General features: G+C 25.4%; 1 protein-coding gene across 4 annotated transcripts; it reads right to left on the reverse strand.

Annotated features, from left to right (window-relative positions):
* Positions 1 to 10,748: 10,748 nt before the first annotated feature.
* LOC145831265 (uncharacterized) lies at positions 10,749 to 24,401 on the reverse strand. Of its 4 annotated transcripts, none has more exons than XM_082938447.1 (13): positions 24,254 to 24,401; positions 22,244 to 23,296; positions 21,912 to 22,034; positions 21,451 to 21,738; positions 20,625 to 20,749; positions 19,592 to 19,823; positions 18,605 to 18,844; positions 18,110 to 18,423; positions 17,084 to 17,183; positions 16,771 to 16,829; positions 16,503 to 16,678; positions 12,317 to 12,380; positions 10,749 to 12,036 (listed from the first exon to the last, which is right to left on the reverse strand). In XM_082938447.1, the coding sequence occupies exons 1-13, from the start codon at positions 24,315 to 24,317 to the stop codon at positions 11,662 to 11,664; spliced, it is 3,213 nt and encodes a 1,070-aa protein (XP_082794573.1). In that variant the 5' UTR covers positions 24,318 to 24,401; the 3' UTR covers positions 10,749 to 11,661. The 4 variants fall into 4 exon arrangements, with proteins under 4 accessions (XP_082794573.1, XP_082794572.1, XP_082794571.1 ...); XM_082938446.1 differs by having other exon boundaries at positions 16,503 to 16,672; positions 17,084 to 17,276; XM_082938445.1 differs by having other exon boundaries at positions 17,084 to 17,276.
* Positions 24,402 to 24,786: the final 385 nt, after the last annotated feature.

Genomic DNA, 24,786 nt, shown 5'->3' on the forward strand with positions numbered 1-24,786 from the left:
CTTTACTAAAGTGTTGTTATTAATTCTAAAATATTAGAGATTTTGGCTTATTATTGGGGTCCGCAAACTGAGGCCTGCGAGCACGTTTTTTTTGAATGGAATGCGGCCCGCGAAAAAAAATCTGCAGCCCGCTGAGCAAAAATATTTTTTTGATTAAAGTTTTATACGGTAATTTAATTTCGTTTTAAGTTCCTGTATAACATTTTTAAACAATTATAAAAATTTACTGCTTTGGATTAAATTTGTAAAAAAGAAAAATTATCATTCGAGCAGTGTTTTTTTCTCAGTTTCATAATAGCTTTCTTCTTACCATAGAAATTTATGATCTGAAAAAGAAAGTGTTAAAAGTATTTAAATTCAGTAATTTATTTATATAATGCCTATTTAGTAAATAAACTAAATGCAAATGTTTTCCATTGTGTTCAATAATTGTGTTCAAAAGTAAATAACTAAATTGTCATTTCTTTACAATTTATGTATTTTGTTAAACATTTTATTTATACCTAAGTTTCTCTTATAAATGTTTTATCACTATATGTTATATTTAACTTTACACAGAAATAACATAATAAGAATTAAGGTTTATTATGGTTTTGACACATTTTGAATTTCTTTATAAGTTTTCTGTGCACTTTAAATTAATTTCTATTCACACCAATGTACATAGATGCTTATTTTTTAAACCACTTTTTATTTAATATGTCCTGTACAAGACGTTAAAAAGTATCCTTGGTGTGCGACTCGAAAACCGAAAGGTTCTTCGTGACCAGGTCCTAGTAAAAAACTTATACGTATTTAGTTTTAATTATATAGATGATAACCAATCTGTAAAAGGTTACCACAATAAGAAATAGATGTATGTATGACAAATTTTCTAATTTGCTTCAAAATCAGTAAAAATAAGTTTGTAAATTTAGTGTTTGTTGATTTACTAAACAATTTATATAACATAAATTATTATACAGGCATATTAAAAGAGCTCAGATGCATTAAAATACTCTTACTTAATTAAAATTAAGCCGTTTTTTTATTTCCAGTGTCCAAGACAATGCGAACTCCTTTGTTCAGACAGTAAACAATTAAATTTTTAGTAGAACAAATTTATTGTAATAAAATACAATATTACTTCTACTGTCTTGGACTACAAATGCACGCTTTTTGTTTCATAATTAATCAAATTTACTCAGAAACAAGTTGAGCAGACAATTCAGTTTTATTGTCTTTTTAATATAAACAATAACTTTTTTTTTTCAAAAATACCTGCGTTTTATTAAAAGAATTTTTGTAAGTGTAAAATGAATGCTAATTATAAAGTTAGTGTTATAAAATTTATAATTTGATTATCATAATAAATCAAGATATCAGCAAAATTTTATTGTCTGCTTAATTTATTTCTTACTAAAATATTGTTTTCTGTCTGAACAACTAGTGCACATCAGTTCTGGACACTGATTTACAAAAAAGGTGAAATAACATTTAAATTAATGAACCAACATGTAAAATATTAAAAACGATATGTGTATAAATCTATGAAAAAATAGCTTAATATCAGTGAAATATGTTTTTAAGTATAAAAATTGTTGATATATTAAACTAATTATATAACAAAATTAATATTTTTTTATTGGAGTTCATAATCAAGGTGGAAAAGTGATTAAGTGATTGAAAGCTTAATACTCAGTACATAAAACAAAAGTGTAAAACAATTAATCTGTTACCTAATATTAACAGTGTTACGCTTGAAAATTTTGGCCCATTTTACTAGCAGTTAACCTCAAAGATTAGGTTTTGAAGTCTACAAACTTACTATTAAAAATATACCAAAGATATTTTTGTGGTAAAACTTTGTTCCGACTAGGCATTTTACTGCTTTCAAATAAATTTAAGAACAGATTTACGGATTCTCAAAAAAGCTCCTAAAAGGTCGCCGTTAGTCGGAATAAAGTTTTAACACAAGAACATCTATGGTATATATTCCGATAAGCTTAGCTTATCAGGATCTCTAGGATTTAAAGCTTTTTAATGTTAAATCTCGTAGTAAAAATTTAGATATTCACTATAGTTTAATAAAGTTTTACATTACAACTATAATAAAAAACTATTTTGATTTGCGTTAAATAAACGAAGTTTAGTTTGTTATAAAAAAAAAATTGTTTATTCTTATTTTACAGGATTATATAAACAAAATATTATAATTTAATGAAGTTTATTTTCTTAGAACTTTATACTATTAAACTTTAAAACCTTGTCAAATTGGCTAACATTTATTTTCTTAAAAAGCTTATTTTATGCAATGTAATATATTAAAACGGTTTAAAATACAGTATACCTAAATAAGGGTAGCTGTCAAATTTGCACAAGCGTACAAAATTACACAAGAGCACAAAATTGCACGAGCAGACAATTTTGCACGGGTTGATTTTTTTATTTATTTTTTTGCTATCACTGTTACCGCTTACCCTCGGTCGGTAATTAATTTTGTTTTTTTTAAATTATTTTTTTTTTTACTGTTACCCCTTACCCTCGGTCTGTAGTTTTTTTTTATAATGTTTCTGTTTTTTTTATTTTATATTTTTTCTATAATTGTTACCAACCCTTACTATCGGTAAGTACCTTTTTTTTTTTTTTTTACTCTCGTGCAAAACTGTAATTCGTGTAAAATTGATCTTTGGTGCAAAGTTGTCGTCGTGCAGTTTCTCTTCATGCAATTTAGTAACCTCGTGCAATTTTGACCCGTTCCCCTAAGTAGAGTTCATTATAGATATACCTAAAATTTATAAGATTATTGCCATAAAAACGAAGATATACTTAATATCGAAATTAGTGCAAAAACGAAAATTCAAAGATAATCTAGTATTGAAATATTCTTGTATAATTCAGATATAAATAGACCTTTAAATGTAATTAAATACCACTTTATTGCAAGACAAAAAACTTATTTCATTATAAACTTTATTAAAAATTTAAGCGCTTTCGGAATTTACAGACTCCCTTGTCTTAAATACTATACACTCACTAGTTAACTAAACATAAAATAAATAGAGGGAAACTAAATAGTTTGTTAAAAACACAACTAATGAAAACGTCAAGTAATTAAAAAAAATGGATTTTTTACAAACAATTAAAACAAAATGAATTATTTAAATATATTAAAAGTTACTCTTGATCTTTTATCAGGACCAAGGTTATCATTTAAATTTAGTTGAAGTTTTTTAATTAGTAAAGCTTCTGAAGAAAGCAAATCATTATACGAAATCATATATGCACGTTTTAATAATTTCAAAACAATTATAAATGTTGTTACAATTAGTACAAAATGAACAATTTTCGACCTGTTTAAATACCGCACTGTTAGTTGGAGCCACATGTTCTTTAATTCTTACAAAAAGTTGTCTTTCAGTCTCGCCAATATTTTAGTTGTTCAGATCACCTGGACACGTAGATTTATAGACTAAACAACTTTGATACAAACGACATATTGAGTCCTTTAGGGAGAAATATTTTCCTACTTTTCCTGTGTTATATGCAAACGTACTTTTACTCCGATGCCTTCGAACATAGCTTTTATGTTCATGGAGAATTTCTCTGACGTCTTTTTAACATATGGTATTGTAATGTTTGTTATCATCTGTATTTTCAATTAGTTTTGACTCAAAGTTGTCTTTATTATGTATCTGTTCATCGATAAACTTGGTCGAAAAAGAGTTTTTCATCAACAGTTCTTTAACTTTTTGCCACTCGTCATTTTGTAGATCTTCTGAGACAAAATTTTTGTTTCTGTAATACAGGTTTTAAACTAAATTTCTCTTCCACGACTGCAGTAAACACGAGTTAAAGTTCATAAGCACGCCCGTACTTGTTGGTTTTCTGTAGATTGATGTTATGATCTTGCTGTTTTTTTTTTCGCCATTTTAAAAATAAAGTTACGAAAGTAGTATACATAGACAATCCTAGTTCAATATTTGCTCGATCAAAATGACTCCAACAGTATTTAAAAATCTTCTAAGAGTATGCTCACAAAGCATCTTTATGTTCAATGGTACAGTATATCAACAAACAAACGGTTTATCAATAGGCTCAGCTTTTGCCCCTTTACTGGCAAACTGGTTTTTCAGTCAATTAGATACAGCGCTGATTAACAAAACTACAAGGCCTAAAATGTATTGCAGATATGTTGACGACATTTTCTGCATTTTCGAAAACATAGAACAAATACATCATTTTGATGAAAAACTCAACAATATGCATAAAGATATGAAATTTGTAATTCAGACTTGCCAAGAGGGTAAACTACCATATCTTAATACACAGGTGGCAATAAAAAACAAGAGGATCATAACATCAATCTACAGAAAACCAACAAGCACGGGCGTGCTTATGAACTTTAACTCGTGTTTACTGCAGTCGTGGAAGAGAAATTTAGTTTAAAACCTGTATTACAGAAACAAAAAATTTGTCTCAGAAGGTCTACAAAATGACGAGTGGCAAAAAATAGAGAACTGTTGATGAAAAACTCTTTTTCGACCAAGTTTATCGATGACCAGATACAAAATAAAGACAACTTTAAGTCAAAACTAATTGAAAATACAGATGATAACAAACATTACAATACCATATGTTAAAAAGACGTCAGAGAAATTCTCCATGAACATAAAAGCTATGTTCGAAGGCATCGGAGTAAAAGTACGTTTGCATATAATACAGGAAAAGTAGGAAAATATTTCTCCCTAAAGGACTCAATATGTCGTTTGTATCAAAGTTGTTTAGTCTATAAATCTACGTGTCCAGGTGATCTGAACAACTAAAATATTGGCGAGACTGAAAGACAACTTTTTGTAAGAATTCAAGAACATGTGGCTCCAACTAACAGTGCGGTATTTAAACAGATCGAAAATTGTGCATTTTGTACTAATTGTAACAACATTTATAATTGTTTTGAAATTATTAAAACGTGCAGTTCGTATAATGATTTGTTATCTTCAGAAGCTTTACTAATTAAAAAACTTCAACTAAATTTAAATGATAACCTTGGTCCTGATAAAAGATCAAGAGTAACTATTAATATATTTAAATAATTCATTTTGTTTTAATTGTTTGTAAAAAATCCATTTTTCTTAATTACTTGTCGTTTTCATTAGTTGTGTTTTTAACAAACTATTTAGTTTCCCCCTATTTATTTTATGTTTAGTTAACTAGTGAGTGTATAGTATTTATGACAGGGAGTCTGTAAATTCCGAAAGCGCTTAAATTTTTAATAAAGTTTATAATGAAAAAAGTTTTCTGTCTTGCAATAAAGTGGTACTAATTTATAATGAAAGTGTTTTTAAATACGGAGCCTTTTTTTTTGACCTATATCTGTAGAATTTGTGTCAAAGATCATCATATGTTTTTAATAATAAATTTTAGAAGCAACTAAAACACTATAAATATTCTATTTTTTATAAGGGTAAAAAAGATATTAATTAATATTCTTATAAAACTAAAATTCAGTTTTTTTTTATATATAATCATTTATCATTTGGTTTTAGATATAACAAATTGAAAAAAAGTTAAGAAGAATATCTACGTGTATTTTTTTTTAACCTGTTAAAGAAATCGCTCAAAAATTTGTTCAAAAGACGTGATGTAATAAAAAACCTAATGGCCACTAACACCAATTATTTTACTATAAGTGTATTGAGATATATGGAACATATTTTTATGCATTAAAAACTTTTTTTTATCAAAAAAAAATTATAAACAAACAAAGCGTAAAAATATCAACATGAAAAAATGGTGTTTAAGTAATAGAATAATAACTGTTTGTAATAAGAGATTGAGGCTTATTAATTTATTGTAAGTTTTTAAAAAAAGTTAAAATTCTAAAAGTTAAGATCTATTTGCTTATAAAAAGTAGTAATTTTTTTTTAAAGCTTTTAAGTTTTCAAAAGTATATACATATGTATATATAAACCTACAAGTATAATTATAACGAAGTTAGCAATGTAAACAGATACATAAAAAAACAGGTAAAATTTATAACTATGTTAAATATTAATAAAAAGAAATTAAAGATAAAAACTAGCTATAAACTCGCATCATTTACTTTTTATGACATAATACCTTTAGGTAATAACATAAATGTTTAGTAAGTAAAAAACAACTTGTTATAAAAAAACTACAAAAATCTCTAAATAAAAGCTTTATATAATAATAACAATAATTAATTTAAAAATTTAAGCAGAAGTAGTGATATATTTAAAATTGCATAAAACATATAGTTTATTTTAGTCGAGTGAAAATTTGATGTTTTATTTTAAAAACTAAGTATATATTAATAAATTTATTTGTTTATTGGCACGTTGTTTTACGAAAATTATTAGTTGTGATTACCAATATGATAGTGAGTATGTATTTTTTTTTAATTTTAGGAAATAAACTTTTGGTATGAAATCAATTGCATTTTTATAAATTTATAAAAAACTTAGGCTGTTATCAGTAACTATCACTTTATTTGTTTAAAAATTTAATCTCAAATCTAAGTTAAACCTCAACCAATGACAGAATTTAATTTTGTAACAATTTTTATGTGGCCTAAAAAGAAAATTGTTGTAGTAAATATAAAAATACCTAAAAGCTTTCATTTCTAACACTTGAAGATACTTTACAAATATCAAAACTGATTTTTTTATATAATGAAATTGATAAATAATGTTTATGCTTCATTTTTACAATTTTTAATACTGTACTGCTGTTATTATCCACTAATTAAAACAAATTTATAACATATTAATAAAATTTAGTCAACATAAAAAATCTATGAATAAAAAACAACAAGAGTTATTGATATTACAAAAACATATACATACTTTATATCGCTAACTGTTAATTTTTCATTCTAAAAACTATGCACTATTTGTTTTTGATATTGTTTTGTTTAATTTTAGTTTACAGTGCTCGACTCTTTTTTAAAAACTCTAAATAATATATTGTTTATTGAACAATAAAAGAAAGCACTAAAAAAGTTTGAAGACTTGGTGTACGAAAGATCTTTTCGGTTGTCGAGTCGTACACAACATGATTTTAGAATCTATTACAAGCTAATATCGAATAAAAAAATATTTTTTATTTTACAAAAAAATCTACAAATTTATCAGTACTTGTTATATTGCCTAAAGTACTTTTAAATTTTCTTCTTCAGTAGGCAATTAAAATTGAATTTTTATTTAAAACGATTTTGGTAAAGACAAAAAAATCACGAAGAACAACACACAACCAAGGGAAGATTTGAGATACTTAAAACAAGAATATTCTTACTGTGAGCTAATATTGAAAAATATTTTTTTAAGTTTAAAACCTTTAGTTCTTTTTATATTCAAAATCTACTCAAAAATTTCTCTCATAAAACATAAATGAAAATTTAATCTAAAACTTTGAAAATAAACACTATTATTTTATTTCTAACTTTATAAAAAAGCAATTATGTTTTTTAACTGCAAAAACTAAATCAATCACATTATGCTATTAGCAAATTATTTCTATTTTGTTTAGTAAACTTAAATTGGCGTATGTAAGCTTTTTAAATAACTTTATGTACAACAACTTTACAAAAAAAATAGAAGAAAATGAAAACTTTAAACTGTTTTACGTTCATAGTTAGTAAAGAAAGATAACTGTTTATGCCTTTACTTAATACTTTAACTAATAGTTTTAATAAATAATGTTTTAAAACAAGTACATTATAGTTTGATTTAATCTTTATGGGTTTTTAAAAACTAAACTGTAAATAAATTATCATACTTATTTGTAATCTTACAAACTTATAACTAATATTAAACGTCTTAGTTTTAATAATTAGAAAAAATAATGTTTAAAACTTTGAGCTTCAAACAGCGACCTTATTTTTGTTTACTTATAAAGTAGTAAGTACTTATGTTAATATTATTTTTAGGTTGTTGAAGCACAATAAAAACGCTCAAAATATTTGGTCTTAGGACCTAGTGCACTCACTTATCGAGTCGTACACAACAGATACTTTTTATTGTTTTGTCTAGGACAAGACGTTTTGAAAAACTATTCACATACTTTATATTTTAAGTTTTCAAACAATTACTGAAGTACAAGAAAGGTTATTATGAACAATTTTACAAGGTTTGAAAACAACGTTAGAAAATAATGTTTCATGGTAAAGATCCAATACGCAAGATTAACATTGATTTTAAACAAATTGTCTATACGACTTTTGGAAAATTTTACTATTTGTAGACAAAATAATAAGAACTTCATTTAATTTATGTTTAAAGACAGGTTTATTATATGTTAAAAATAAAAAGTAAAAAGATTGAAAAAATTAACAAAACTGTTGAGTAAGTCGTTAAAAGGTAACGCAAAACAATAACAATATGTTAAAACTTATCAGTTAAAATAAACTGTGAGGTATGTTGTAAAACTTGTTTGTACTAAAACATAAAACTAAACTTAAAGTTTTCATCATTTTGATATTTAAAAGTATCGCAATAAGTAGTTTTGGTTTTAAAAGTAAATTAACATTCAACGAGCTTGAGATAGAATAGCTTTTTTATAAGTTATGTACTTAATTTTTTTGACTTAAAAAAAATTTAATTGTTACTTGAAAAGTATTTTCAATGCTTCACTTGTGTTAAGCTTTCTTGTAAAAAATTTAATAATTAAAATCTAAGATACAACTTTGTTCAAGTGCTTATGCCTAACAAATGTTTGTTTTTTATAGTGCTTGTTATTCAAATAAAAGTCTTTAAATCCGTCTAGTTCATATAAGTTTGATATTTTGTTTACTGTATGATGAAATATTCTATAATAATACATCGGGTGAACGAATATTTTGTTGTCAAACTATTCAACTTCATCCGCTTACAAATAGTTTAGTTTTTGTTACACGGGTGCAAATTTACAAAACAAGAACTTATTTATACCGCTCAACCGCTGCTTCGCATTCTTCTTGTCTCGCATAAACTTGTTTGCACGCGATTAGATTTCTGTTTAGTACTTATAAAGCACAAATATTTTATCTGTAAAACAATACTCACTACGTAGTTTTTGCTAGATCAAACCTTAATACTTTTCTTATACTAAAAAAACTTTCTTGCTTTATAGAAGACACATTTTTGTTAAGTAAAACAAAACACCACTTCAAATTCATGAATTTTTTAAACAAAATGTTTCACTGGTTTAAACAAGATCTCTAGATGATTGACAAAATTGAATATATTTTAAAATTTTTTAAAGACTTTATTTATCAACTGAATATCTCGTTTAAACGAATGTAACAATTTTTTGATAATAAAATTCAAAAGTTTAAAGTGGTACTATTCTCCTTATTTATTAGTTGAGAACTTTTATTATTATCTAAAGTTAAAAGTACATAAGAAATGCAAAAACCAATCAGAAAATATAACTTAGTTACACTAAGGAACCAAGTTATTTTATTTGATAATTTAAATACAATACTTTAAATAAGTATATTGTTTTTGAATATTCTCTTATTTTGTTTATAATGATAACTTAGTAGAAGGTAAGTTATTTACTTTTAAGCGTTATTATTATAATTAGTTGATTATTTAAAAATATTTAATTTGTTTTACACTGAAACCTTGAAATACAAGGTATAATGTTTAATTAGAATTATATTAATAGAAAAAATACTACATATTAGCGCACATAACTGTATATTTTTTAGTAACAATTTTAGAGTTAATTTATCAGTTAACTTAAATAAACGACAGTTTTTATGTATCAATATTTAAGTAATTAAATTGTAACACACCATACTAGTAGAACTTTTAGCTTTTGTTTATGATGTTGTAATTTTCTTGTTTAATTTATTAAAAACATTTATTCTAATTTTAGTTTTCAAAATTGCAAAAGTTTCAAACCATAAAAACTGTTAATCTAAACACTAAGCTTTGTTATTTGTTAAAATTTTGTAAGTTACTTTTAAGTTTTATTTTAGTGGTTTTCTTTAAACGACAACAATTAAATAATCAAAAATCTCGTAAATTTTTTTTAAATGACGATTATTACTTACTTATGCTATACTAAAATATTACTACAGACTTAATTTAAGAAAATTGTTTATGTAAAAGCGATGCACTAAAAAATTAAGCATTCTAAACGAAAATTATTTTCAGGAGTATTTTTGATTCATTTAAATTAATTTACCCACAACTAGAACTTAAAATACAACCAGTAACATATACAGTCATACTAAAAATACTATTGGCGTAAACCACTATAAAAACTCTCAAACTAATAATTAGTTTTTTTTTTTGCTAATAATAATGTTTAAATAGTATTTTCAATCAAAATATTCGGTTGAAATTAATATTTAAGAAATTATTAGCTGCTGCATTTGTATAATATCAAGATATTTAATCGAGTAATAAATAACACGAACATTTTAGTATCATAGCATGGATTGTGTACATTCGACTTAATAAGCTATACGATCATTAAAGGTGCCAACCACTTCTTTGACATTTAACTAACCCGCAAAATTTCCACACCTGCTCTTGTATACAAAACAAACAGTCTATAATAATGCAATGTTAAAAAATTTATAATCACTTTGAATTACAATGTAAGTAACTTAGTCGAAATAGCTGGTCATATTTTTTTTTTGCAAGAACAGCCGTTGTATAATTTACTTAGTTCTAGTTAAAAGAATCTTGACATAATTTTGACAAGTTTTAAACTTAAAATTTAAATTTTTCTACATATCATATTAAAACAAGTGATAGTTTATTAAGTTTATTCGAAAAACAACATCAGTATAAGTTAAACATCAATGATGCAAATAAAGTTATGTAAAGCGATTCTTAGCTACAACAGGATTGAACATTATTTTACTTAGAAGTCATAACAATAATTGTATGTTTTGCTTAGTATATGTTTGCAAGCATTCAACGTATATCTGAGAAAACATGTCTAGAAAAAAAAAATTAATTGTATATCATCCAATTAAACAGCTTGAAATTAATAAGCCAATTGAGTAGTCTAATGAAGTTTCGCAATGCGATTTGTGTAGCGTTGCAAAAAAGACTAGTGCAAAATAATTTCCTAGTAAATTAACTTTTAAAGTTCGTTTAAAAAATAAACAAATTTAGTTTTTAATATTTTAAGCAAAGCGCTTGAAATAAAGAACGGTCTTTGGCATCAATAAACTTTTTGGAGGTTCTTATGCGCGGTTCACCGATGCTGTGAAACCTTTTAAACGCTTGGGGTTAAGCAGCTATTTTTATGTTAGTCAGCAAAGCTTAAAAACATAAGTATCAAACTATTAATAGTTCAAAAAACTCAAGAGTAAAAAATGGAGGGTTTACTTAGATAAACAAATCATTTCCAATAATTTAAAACAAAATCGTCGATCTCAAAAAATCATTAGTAATCAAACAATTAAACAAAAGTAATCAAACAAAATTCATTATCTAAACAAAACTTTATAATACTCAGACTAAACTGCATTTTAAAAGATCAACATTATGAAAACTTTAAAAAACATCGTATCAAAATAGTAGTATTAATCGATGTAAAATATACTCTTTAAATTTAAATTCATAAGTATAAACCTTCATTTTAGTTTTGTACTATAAAACATCGATTTTATTAATCAAAGTGATGAAAACTAAACGCAAAAATTACGTTTCATCACTCATTTGTGCTTGGAGATTTGGATTTTTGATCAAAAACTTCATTCTCATCCTCAGACTTGCTAGGTGTACTTTTTTTGTGCATTCCTTTTAGAATATGTACATTGAAATGATACTTTTCATTACACTGTTCGCCACAAATCTTGCATTTAAAGGGATCTTGTGGCTCATGACAGCTCATATGCAAAGCGTGCATTGCATCATCACCAAAGGTGATATCACAATACTCACACTTTAGCTTACATGGCGTTGAGTTTTCACCCAACGACTGTGTTTGTGTCGCTGATGACGTCATGTTTGATGAAAAATTGTTTGCATTATTAGTGGGCGAGTTTGAGTTTGGTGGAGTAATCATATAATAAGGTGATGAGTTCTGTTGTTAAATAATAAATCAGCAAATTTAATATTTTAGATTAGTTATTAAATATTAGAAACACAGTTAAAAATTTTACGTTCCTTAATCAAATGCTTATTGACTTTTCAAACATTTATCGGAAAATGATTAAATATCTATGATATTTTTAAGCATATACAAGGCTAGATAACCTAAATAGGACGTAAACTAACTTTGAGTTTTGTGTTGTTTAAGACAGATAAAAATCAAATTAATATCATATTTTTTAGTAAATTCTATTTTAAAACTATAAACAAACCTGGTCATTTGTATCCATTCCTATAATTTTACTCTTACACTCAGTTTCTGCATCAATGGTAGTACTGCACAAAATTTTTATTATTTAAATAAGTTATATTTTAAACTTAAATATAAAATACCTAATATTTGAAGCAATTTGTAAGTTTTATGAATTTGAAGTAAAATTTAAATATATTATTTATTAGCTTGTGCATCTTTTAGTTGGCTCTAACTTTTAATAACTGTTTCAATGTTAGTATTTACTCTTAGAAAGCAAACATGTAAATATTTAACAAATTTTTGCTACATTATAGGTCAGTTTTTGTAACATAAACATGTTATTGTAATTAAAATTATTTATAATCAGAAATGTTATCTATTTCTAAAGTTGTAGATTACAACAACTACAACAAAAATAAAAAACCAAAATAAATAATAATTAGTATTAAGTAAAATTGTGTTAAAGGTGTTAAAAAATATTTGTGCAACTGAATGTTTTTCCACCGACTTTGTATAAAATAAAAACAGCTGCTATTTACACCCATTACCATATGTTGCTTGTTTATATGGTCCTTATGTCAGTTGAGTGCAATTTCGTCAAGTCCCACCTTCAAAACAACAAACAAAAACACGAGGATAAAAGAAGAGAGAAGTAAACAAAAACAACCGCCACACGACTTTGTGTTGTTCTGACAAATTATTGGATAACGCGCAGCCATATAAACTAATTAAAATTTAAATGGTAAAGAGCGTTGTTTTTAAACTTAAACAAATAAATTTTTAATATACTTTAAACCAAACTTCTAAAATTTACTTAACTAGATATGTTAATATTATAACAACAAACTTTCAAGTAACAAATCACATTGACCTTTAGAAAGTAATAAAGTCAATAAAAAAATAAAATAAAATAAATATATTTGTTGTAATACTTAAGACAAAATCAAATATTGATTAACTATTTTAATAAAATATGAATACTATTTACTCAACAGCTAATGAAATATGAATAATGCTTTATGAATTTATGTCACCTAAGATAAAGAAATGTAATAAAAAAACTTTTAGACTTTGAGAACATAAGGAATATTTTAAAATAACTAGGATAACCGTTGTTTTAGAATGATTTTAATAAAATAAAAAAGGTAAACATTTGCTTGAGTTAGTGTTTAAGGTATAAGTTATCAACTACAACCCTTTCTTACTGTTTGTGATAGTTGTTAAGCACTCATTAAAAATTCAATTTTTAGCTCCATTATCTACTTTGTTGTGCCGACAACAGCGGAAGTAATGGAAAATAAAACAATTTACTTAGCTTTAACTACAAGGCTAAACAAAAGCTTATAGAAATAAAACTACATTTTAGAAACGTAAAACTAAAGCCATCATTTAAAAAATACCTTTCTTTAAATTTCAGTATATTTTGTATCAAAATCTAGTTTAGTAATACAAGCTTTAACTTTATTGATATACAATACTAAAACCAACTAAATGAAAATGACAAAATTACATTAACAAAAAACAAAATGAAACTAATTCCATAAACTGTTTAACCCACAAAAAATAGGCAATGTGCAATGTGTTTAGTTAAGTAAATGCCTAGTTATTTTAGTAATATCTGCTGATCTTAGTTGCGTGCAATGTAATACAATAAATAAGCAAAATGAAAAAACAACGCCTCGCCCGTATTACAAACTAAACTATATATGACAAGTTACTCTGTGATTCTCAGACTTTTTTTTAATTTACAAGTATGTACTAGTATTTCGAAAGTTAATATCTGGTATACTAAAAAACTATAAACATAGCATTTTTTTACTTAAAAAATTAATATTATTTTAAACTACGCTAAACTATTACATACTTTTTAATACACTTTCACAAACATCATAAATACATTTATGCACCTTCTAAGTTAAATAAGAAAACTAATTAACATCTTTATGTAAATACAGGGTTGCCGCTCGTTTTTTACAAAAAATTTTCAGGTTTTTAAAAGTAGACACTTTTGGGTCTATTTTTAGTTTAAAGTTAAGTTTAAGGTAAGAAACTGAGTATAAATACATTGAAAAGGTATTGTAAAGCTACTTTAAATATGTTTTTTAATAAAAAAAAAATTATGATGACAAATTTTTTTATTTATATGATAGATATTTTGTGTCAAATCGAAATTTTACTACTTAACAAGTTAAAATTGTTTAAATTTCCAGGTTTTTTTTCAAAATTTCTCAAATTCTATGTAGTTCCAAGTTTTTTTTTGCCTAAATTGTCAAACTCCAGGTTTTTTTTCAGGTTTCCAGGTAAAGCGGCAACCCTGTAAATAAAAAAGTATGTATAATAATGATTAGGTATAAGATTATAAATATAAACCATGATTGTAAACTCAAGCAAAGAAATGGTTTGTTTTGTTGTATACTGATTTATAATTATAAATTATTTAATTTTACATACATTAATATGAATAACTATATAATAAACATATAACTAAAATTTGAATTACTACATAATAAATTCCAATGGAACTTAATATTAGTAAAATTAGATTTAAAAACATTCAGGAATAAAAACAATGTGTTAAGAGATAGACTATAATAAATATCTTAAAAAGTACAGTAATCTGCTGCTTGAGTTCTTATTTCCAGAGTTCGCACTGCCGATTAAGTTCACACTTTTGGGCTGGGTTCAAAGAGCAAACTAAAGCGGTAGACTACTGTAATTGATAGAATTAAATGAACTTAAAACAAAAAAGGTTGCTTTGTTTATTTACATGCGAAATCCATCTAATTTATCTAGTAATAATAAAATCATATTTATTTTTATCTTAATTTAATAGTTTATTAAATTAATTTTGTAAACTTTTGAAATAAAAATAAAAATTTATTATTTACCACTATAATCAATTCAAAATATACAAAACAAATTGTATAAGTAGTATTATAACCATACTGGATAGTATACAAATAGTATACTGAATTTATTACCTTTTAGATAGCAAAGTCAGCAAGTGTACAAAATTCATGACTTAATTCCTTACTGGTTTAAGAAAGAATTTAATTATGAGACAATGGTAAGAATAGCGTGAGAAGCAAAGGCTAATACAAAAATATTTATTTGCATCGGTGGAAACCAGAGCGTATAAACAAGTACAAATGCTTCAGACTACCGCATACCACACTGTAAACACTTTGATTAAATTTAGTGTGTGTTTTTATCTGTCAAAAGCGGTTAAAAGGAGAGCACTCAACTTCATGTATATTTTTTTTTTATATATCTAACTTTTATTATACTTTATAAATACACTCTTACATAAAAAAGTAATAAAAATTTTTAATACCTTAACAACAAACTTATTAGTTGAAAAAACTTTAGTAACAAATCAAACATAACAACATTGATAATTAGCAGCATTATAGTAATCTTACTGAATAACAAGTTAAAAACAAAACATTTAAAACCAGTAAGCTATCAAAAACAATAAAAGCTTAAGCTTAACCTTGTCCAAAATTAACTTTATTTAAATATCATAAATATTTATTTCTAGTTTTAGAACACTTGAATTATTAAAAATTACTTCAAATTACCTAACTATTATATTTCTATACATAAAACAATTTATTTAAGTATATTATAAGGTGGTAAACTTAACTTTAGATAGTTTAAATTTATTTTCCAGGCGATATATAATCAGTTTTATTGATTAAGTAAAGTAGAAAAAAAGTGTTTAAAATTTAACTTATTAATTATTTATTTAATAATAAATTACTACAGACTAGAATATATAGATCTACTTTATAGGAAGACTTTGCTGTTAACAGGGTTGCCAAACGTTTTTTGAAAAAACTTTTCAGGTTTTCTGAATTTCTTCTAGGTTTTTGAAAGTACAAGTTTCTTTGTCCGTTTTTAGTTAAATTAAACTTAGATTAAAAAAAACTGTCTTTATAGTATAAAAACATTGAATAGATAGTGTAATACTAGTTTAAACGTGTTTTATAACAAAGTACTTTTCGTACCTAATTAAAGTTTCGTTATTTTGCATGTAAAAAAAGTTTAAAATTCCAGGTTTTCCAGGTTTCAGGTTTTTTTGCAACCCTGTGGTAGACTAAACAAAAGAACCAATACGTTAAGACCTAATATTGAATTAGTATCATAATATATAAAGACAAAAAACATAAACTTAAACATTGTGAATTAAACTAAACTTTTACCTTATACATTGATTAGTAGAAATGTCTTCATTCTTTTTTGGCTCTTTTACATTAGCATTATTATTGGAAGAGTCTATCTTGTCAGCTGAGGTTGATGAGCTTGTTTCAATTTTTAAGTCTAAAGCTTTTGCGACGCTTGAATCGTTATTGCTTTGAAATTCCGAAATGCTCTGTTGCTTTATATATTAAACAAAAAATTGTATCTACTTAAATTAAACATATGACTTTATAAAGTTACAACTAAATAGTAAGTACAAACTCGTCTTACCCATTTGTTTATAGAACTGTGACTGTTTACATGTGAAACTAATTCATCTGCGCGGTTTTCTGTTAGTTAAACAACATCTAAACTCAACTGACTTTAATTTACAAGACCTTTTACAAACGTATTTTAAATTAAGTTTTTATTTTAATCTGTCAAAATTAGTTTTTAAATATCATTAATGGACAAACAATGCATATACAAATAAATTTACCACAACGTTATTTTTAATAAAAAAAAAGACTATATATGAAAACATTTCTAAAAATATATATTTTCACACTGATTTGTTTAAAAAATTTCGTCAATTAGAAAATACCATCAAAGGAATCTTTGGCCATCAATTTATCACTAGAGCAGGGATCTTGTTTCTGATTCATTGAGCTGCTTATATTCGCTTGTTGTATTTTTCTAAAGCTCTGTTGATATTGTTGCCAGAAAAGGTAAGGATTAGTATGAGTAATCTCACTACTGTGAAAGGATGAATCTACATCATTCCCTTTAGCAGCAGCCTTAGTGTAAGTTAATTTTTTAGTATAGTTTAAAATATTTAAGGTGATTTAAATATAAATACTACAAAAAATATAATACTAGTAACATAAAAAAAATTGACTCATAAAACTTAAGGGCATAGGGGGTCCGACATTATTTTTTACTGAAAATAACATTGGATCTTTTATGAAAGCTTGAAGTACAAACTACAAGCCACTTTTTATAGAATTAAAAAAATATTATCTAACTTTTGCGATATTGTAATTTTTATAAACAGTTTCCTATACAAACGTATAGATCGCAATTTTTCGGGATCAATTTTCTCAGAAATTTTAAAAACTACTAAAAACCTATCTTCTCCTTCATTTTTTGAGCTAAAGACTTCAAACTTTTAGGAAATGTTCCTTTTAAAATTCAAAAGATTTTTAATGTTGGAATTTAAAAAATATTAAAAGATAAAAATTTAAGATAAAAAAACATAAAAAATAGGTGATTTTTTTTTTAATTGAATTTTATTTTTTAAATTAAAAAATTCCTGCATTCAATCTTTTTAAAATTTAATAATATACTTTATGTGAAAACTTGAAGAAAATTGCTTAAAAAATGAAGCAGGAGATAGATTTTTAGTTAAATGGTCTTTTTTCGCGTTTTTAGTTTGCGCCTCCCATTAGGAACCTATTGAGGTCACCGACTTTGACCGCTCATATCTCAAAAAATACTTTGAATTTTTTTAAGTGGTTAAAAATGTCTGATAGCTGACATAAAACTCTATAAAATAAGATCAACTTGTAAAAATCAAGGTGGACCCCCCCCATGCTCTTAATATTTTATGCAAAACTTAGTAAGTATAAACCTGAGAATTTAAAACATTGGCAGGTGCAGAATTCTGACTTATTGCTTGTTGATCAACATAAGATTGAGCAGCTTGGGCATTATTTAATAAATGTTGTTGAAAGAATCTCATATTGTCAGCAGAACTGTTAATTGCAGCTGCCTGCTGCTGTTTAAGAGCAAACTGTTGCTGAATCGCCTGCATTCGAGCTGTAAGTACATCTTTAAAATTCAGAGGTTGATTTGAATTCGATTTATCGCTTTCTTTAATACTACGTATTGAAACTTCATCTTGTTCATTGTTATTTGCTTGAATTAAACTATTATATGCCCTTCCTGCAAATAAAAATCATATTTAAAACTGTAAGAACAAATTAAGTGCACGCTGTTATTGACAAGCAAGTATGTTATGCTTTTTTAATGAAAACAAAGCTAATACATATCTTGCAAAAAAGCAAAAAGCAGCCAAGTAATTGAAGCATTCCAAAGTTTCATCGTGACAGCCATCAGTACTAACCAAGTACAGGTGAAGAACTTTGCTGTGCATGGGCAACTGTAAGTGCCTGTAGTAAACTGTTTTGCGACAACTGTTGATTTGCTTTGGCAGCCTGTGCAGCTGCTATAATTCCTTGATGAGAAAATGAAACTCCAGTAGAAGAAAAAATGTTTTGTAAACAGGAAGATATTAAACTTTTACTGTTCGTTCTTAAAGTGTAGCTGTTGCTTTTCTTAGTGAATGTATTGCTTTTATCCAAGCCTAAAAACCAGCAAAAATCCTAACACTAATACTTGGTAATAGAGAGATGTATGAAATATCATACTTATAATTTAAATATATTTCTAGTAACATTACATTCGTTAACCGTAATTTAATCGATAAATACAGTGCTACAAAAATAAGAATTTTTGTTACAAGTATAAAAATATATGTTTTTCAAACCACGTTGACTGAACTAATAAATATGAAAAAAATGTGTTTTTTTAAGCTACATAAGTGTTTGTTTTATACAAAATTAAATATTAATATTTTACCATAAAATAACATAACTTGAATTTAGAAATGAACTATACAAGTCTTTACTTGGGTTTTTTTAGAATAGTATTTTAAGTTTAGAGAAAAAGATGTAAGTATAGATATATTTCTATAGTAATAAAATATGTAGCTTATACTAATTAAATTGCTGAATAACAGTCATTACTTATTATTATTTCAGTGTGATGTAATCTTACAGTATATTGCATGACTCATTATTATTATTACTTAAACTAAGGTATACTTCAATATTTTATTAAACTTGCTTTAAGTTAAAGGTGTTAGGACCTAGGATAATTAACTATTTTAAGTGCAATACAAATGCTATATATTTGAGCTATAAGCACTTTACCTTTAGGATTAAATTTTAAAATGTTTCATTATTTCTTTAAGGTAACACAACTTATTCGATTTGTTAAAAACTAATAAACTATAATTTCTTATTTCGTTTTAAGTACAAAAACAACGTACTTGTTTCACTTTCATCAAATGTTTTGTTACTTTTTTCTGTATTTTGCTTGATTTTTTGCTGCATAAGTTGAAATACTGCTTGTGAGTGATGAAGTTTTACGTGGTTATAAAAAGGTTGGACAGCAGGAACTGTGCACTTGTATTGACAAAACTTGCAGCTATAACGTTTTGAAAAGCCATACATTTCTTCCCCTTTTTCAACATGTGATTGAACTTCAGCTTCTGTGCCAATCTGGATTTATGCATCAACAAGTTTAAATATTTTCTTTTCAGTAGTATAAAAATATATTAAGTGGGATTTAAAAAAAAGACTATTGAAATTATATGTGTCTTCTAAAAATCTTTAATAATAATATTTTTTTTTACCCTAGTTATACAAGTTAAGGCCACATAGAGTTATTAAAGCACTTTTTCGAGATGCAATAATTTTTCTTAAATTCAAAATAATTTTTAGACAAAGACTTTAATAGGTTCTTATGTTAATATAAAATTATTAAATGATAATTAATTAGCCTGAATTACTTCAAACTATCATGAGTTAGCTTAAGATTATGAGAAAACATATAGTAACAGTCTGTAGTTTTTAATATACTACTTAATTCAAAAACATTAAGCAAATTACTTGTGTCACAAAAATTTCTTAAAACAAGTTGATTTTACTTTAGATTATGCTAAGAAAAAGCATAATAAAGTTAATTAAAAACAAAAAATTTACTTTTAAATATATTAACTTAAAGGTGTTTTTTTTTCTTTTAATAGATAAACTATACTTTAAATTTAATCCATTTTTGTATTCAGTTATCTAAATTATGTTTAAAATGAACTAAAAATTCGTACATGTACATTGCGATTTTACATTTAAACTGTGATCTAACTAACGGACTTAACCTATAATATTTATCTAGATTAAATGTTCATCATACATGCGTGATTATAGTCACAAAGTATCAAACTCAACGTCATAATAACATTGAACTTGGCTTCCGGAAAAGAAAACAACGTAGTTCAACTATAATAGTCTTATAGTACTAACTTCTATGCCTTGCATATAAACAGATTTGGACACTTCAACTTTTAATCTTTTATCTTGCTGATTTGATATATCGTTGTACAAATTGTCTTTCTTTCTTTCAATATTATTTTCACATGAAGAGTTAACTAAAAAATTGTAAAACATTTGAAAAGTTAGATGATCGAAATTTATCATGCATAATAAGTATACTAGAAAAAAAAATTGCAGAAATAACTGCAGTAGCTAAACATTATATATAATTAAAATTAATATTTTTTTAAATAAATAAAACTAGTTTTTAGTAAAACATTGAGTATTTTTTTTAATATCATTTATATTAGCTCATCAGTAACTTTTATTAATATGTATTTATAAATTTCAAATAAACAGGTACAGTTTTAATATAAATTATGTCGAGTCATTACATAAATTTTTTATCAAAACAGATTTTAGATTCAGCAAGCACATGCAAAGTTTTATTCTCATTCTATTAACATTTAAAAATTAATAAAAAACAAAAAATAATGCTGGATAATAAAAATATAGTAGCCAAACTAGTTTGTAATATGCTTTACTATTATCTTTTGAGCTTGGAACTGAAGTATATCTCTTTAAATATAAACTTTTAGCTATAATTTTGTACATTTCAAGTGAATAATTGTATTAACTTTTCTTCTTAAAATTTTTAAGTCCAACAAAATACAAAATTTAAAACTATCGTATAAATTATACTGTAAAGATATGGAACAAAGTCTAGTATTTAAAAATAGGTTAACTTAATTTTTTATTAGACTTTCAATAACAGCATTATCACTTATACAGTTATTTAAATATAAAAAGCATATACCTAGTACTGGACCTTCTCCTTGTTTTAAAACAAGCATTCTTTGAATTTTATTGGCAGGTTCATCTGATTGATTGTACCTATTTCTTAGCTTAACTTTAGCATTAACTGCTTCTTTAAGAACTTGACGTTGTTTGTTTAACTCAACTATTTGCGTAGCATTTCTTAAGGAGTTGTTCAAAAATACAGATTGGTTGTTATGTTGGACTGATCCATTTTTTGAAGGAGAGGAGCTTACACCAGGTACTTGGGAATTGCTTGACAACTTTGTTTTGTTTTTACTTTGCTTAGCTGCAAATAAAATTAGTTTTGACAAACACATTAGTGGTCTTAATGTATTAAATTATGTAACATTAAGTCCTTGAAAAGTATCAAATAAAAAGTGAAATAGATATTTTGAGTGATAGACATTTTAAAACTTTATGTTTACAACCAGCTTAAAAAACAGATTTAAAATAACAAACTAATTGGCATTGTTTGACCACGTCTTCTTCTTCTTTTGAAACTACACTCAGTTCCGAACTCTTCAAAACCTGATTGATTCATCGTCCAAAAATTTGATTTAGCTGCGTTTTCATATCTCGGAACTATAAATGTTATAAATGCAACATTTAAGAATTAAAAAAACCTTTATACTTTATAATAAAATAGAAACTGAAACATAAACAAACTTTAATGGTCTTTGAATTTCATTAACAATGAAATTATTTTATATTTAAAAACTGGCTAAAAGTTTAAACATAAGTTGCAAATTACTTCCTAGCTTAACTTTTAAAAAAAAACTGATATTACAAACCTTTTATGAAGCATTGATTTAAACTGAGATTATGGCGAATAGAATTCTGCCATGCTGACTTGTCATGACAATATTTATAATATGGAAAGTTACTCATAATGTATTCATATATTCCTCTCAAAGTTACCAAATGCTGTTCACTGTCAAGTATAGCAGAAGCAATAAGCGCGGGATAAGTATGAGGAGGGCGCTTGTATTTTGGTATACCATCTTGCCCTATTCCATCATGAGCATTTAGTGGCTGAGCACCCAAACCAATCAACCCACGTCCTACAAATCTCTCAAAATGTTGATCCTTCTTTACTTTTATTTTCCTGGGGCACGGTAATGATCCTGGCTGTCTTTGCGCTAATGTTCCAGAAATTTCAAAATTTGATCGGGAGATAGAACTCATTGCATTTGCAAGAATATTTGCTTTACTGTTTGCAGTTGCTGTAACAGAAGTTGCTTGTTGAGGGTTGTAGAACTTTGATAAAGAGACATGAACCATATTATCAGGATTTGATATTACTGGAGAAACATAACTTTTAGGTGTATGAATGTGTGAAGTAATATTAGGTATAACAATCATGTTTCCAGATTGTGAATTATCAAAACTACGTTTTTTTATATTTGTAGGACTTTCTGATTGTAGTTTTTTGACACCAATGCTAGATGATAAATCATTTTTACTTGAAATATTTTTTATAGATGTTGCTTCAGCTTTCAAAGTGTCTGAGCTTTGTACACACTCAAAACTCTTATTGCTTAAAGTAGAAGTTTTCTCATTATTAAAGTGTTGTTTTGAGTTGGTCTGAAAACTACTATTTGGCGTACCAACGGTTGGAACAGGACTACTGGTTTCATTTTTAGACAGCTGATCAGCCTGACAAGGTAAAAGTGAAACTTTTTGCATTTTATTCATGTATTCATTACCTATTTGCTTTGCTTTAGAATAAAATTTAGAACTTTTGTGCTCAGTTTTAGTATGTTCTGTTTTAGCTCTAGCTTTATCTTTTTGTAGTTTTTCTTCTTCTGAGGAGACTTTTAAACTCTCTTTCGGATTAAGTATGTCTGTAAATAACATGAACTTATTAATTTAAGCTTTACTTTATAACATTATAAAATAATTAATCAGACTGATGCTTAGAAATATTATAAAAATTGAGTTGATTTTATTTAAACTTCAGTTAAAATGTTTAAATGTTTAACCAAAATAATATTTATATAAAAAAGCTTTAGACAAATAACAAACGTACTTTACATACTTAAATGTTTACTAAAATAAAAAGTTCGATTTAAAATTTTTAATAAAAAACAAAAAAGGCTGTGCATATTCAATTATTAATTAAGTTTTTTTTTTTTGTTTATTGTAAATATTTGTTTCGATTATGTTAAAAACAGTATGTAACAAATAACTTAAAAATTAAAAACTACAAACTATTGTAACAGCTGATATACTTATATATATAATTTAAGTTTTATTTTTAGATGTTAGTAGAAAAATAAATAAAAAAATTAATAATAATCAATAACTTATCAGAATTCGATGTTTTTTATTATTTAAGAAAAAAAGTGATTAAAAATTTTGTAAACTATGCTGGCACTTTATTCTTTTCTTTACTATTTACTTAGCATTATTAATTCAAAAATATTATATATGATAAAATATAATCTTGTAATCTTTCTAGAATTTAACAAAGTGGACAGTAGTAACTTTGTCTTTTAAAATCTTGTTTTTTAATCAAATTTCTATTAGTAATGTCATACCTTTATGCATGTAAAGTAAAAAAATATAACTTCAACTATTACTTTAGAAAAAGGTTTTTTAAATGTTATCTAGTTTTAATGGAGGATAATATTAAAAAATTATTTAACCTGTAAAAAACATTCAAAACCTAAAACATTTTATTTTGGTAACAAACGCCTAAAATAATATGCGAATTCTTGAATTTTAATGCTATTTTGTAAAAATTCTTAGCAACCGGTACAGATAATTCGCTTTCAAACTTTAAAACAATATAAACTAACTTATTATCAGCAATAAAGATTTTGCTACTATAAATTTTAATTGCCCAAGGTAATCGTAATACATCAATGACCAAAACAATAAAAGTATATCTTAAATGTTTAATAGTGTACTACATCTATTTTAACATCAAATTTTAAAACAATTACTTAAAACTGTAAAAAAAATGTTTAACATTAACAAATACAAAACTAAATAAAATGTTAACAAATTTGCTAAAAAAAGTACAAATTACAAAAATAAAGTTATGCCTTAACTTAATAAAACATCTTTATTTGTTTCGATACACCAAATAATTTTTTGGAATCAAAATATATCACAATTTGAATACTTATTTTGTACATTTTACGTTACAAGAAATATTAAATAAAAAAACAGCTACCTCTTTTAACTAAGCCAATACTTTTTGGACTAATTCTATTAAAACAAAATAGTTAATAAATGATATACAAAATATAAAATTATCGGGAATAAGGAGAAAACTGCTAAAAAGTAATTATTGAAATTTCTCAGGAAATAAATATTACTACTTACT

This window comes from Thalia democratica, chromosome 3, assembly GCF_965202585.1.
Source record: "Thalia democratica chromosome 3, ktThaDemo2.hap1.1, whole genome shotgun sequence".
Lineage (NCBI taxonomy): Eukaryota > Metazoa > Chordata > Thaliacea > Salpida > Salpidae > Thalia > Thalia democratica.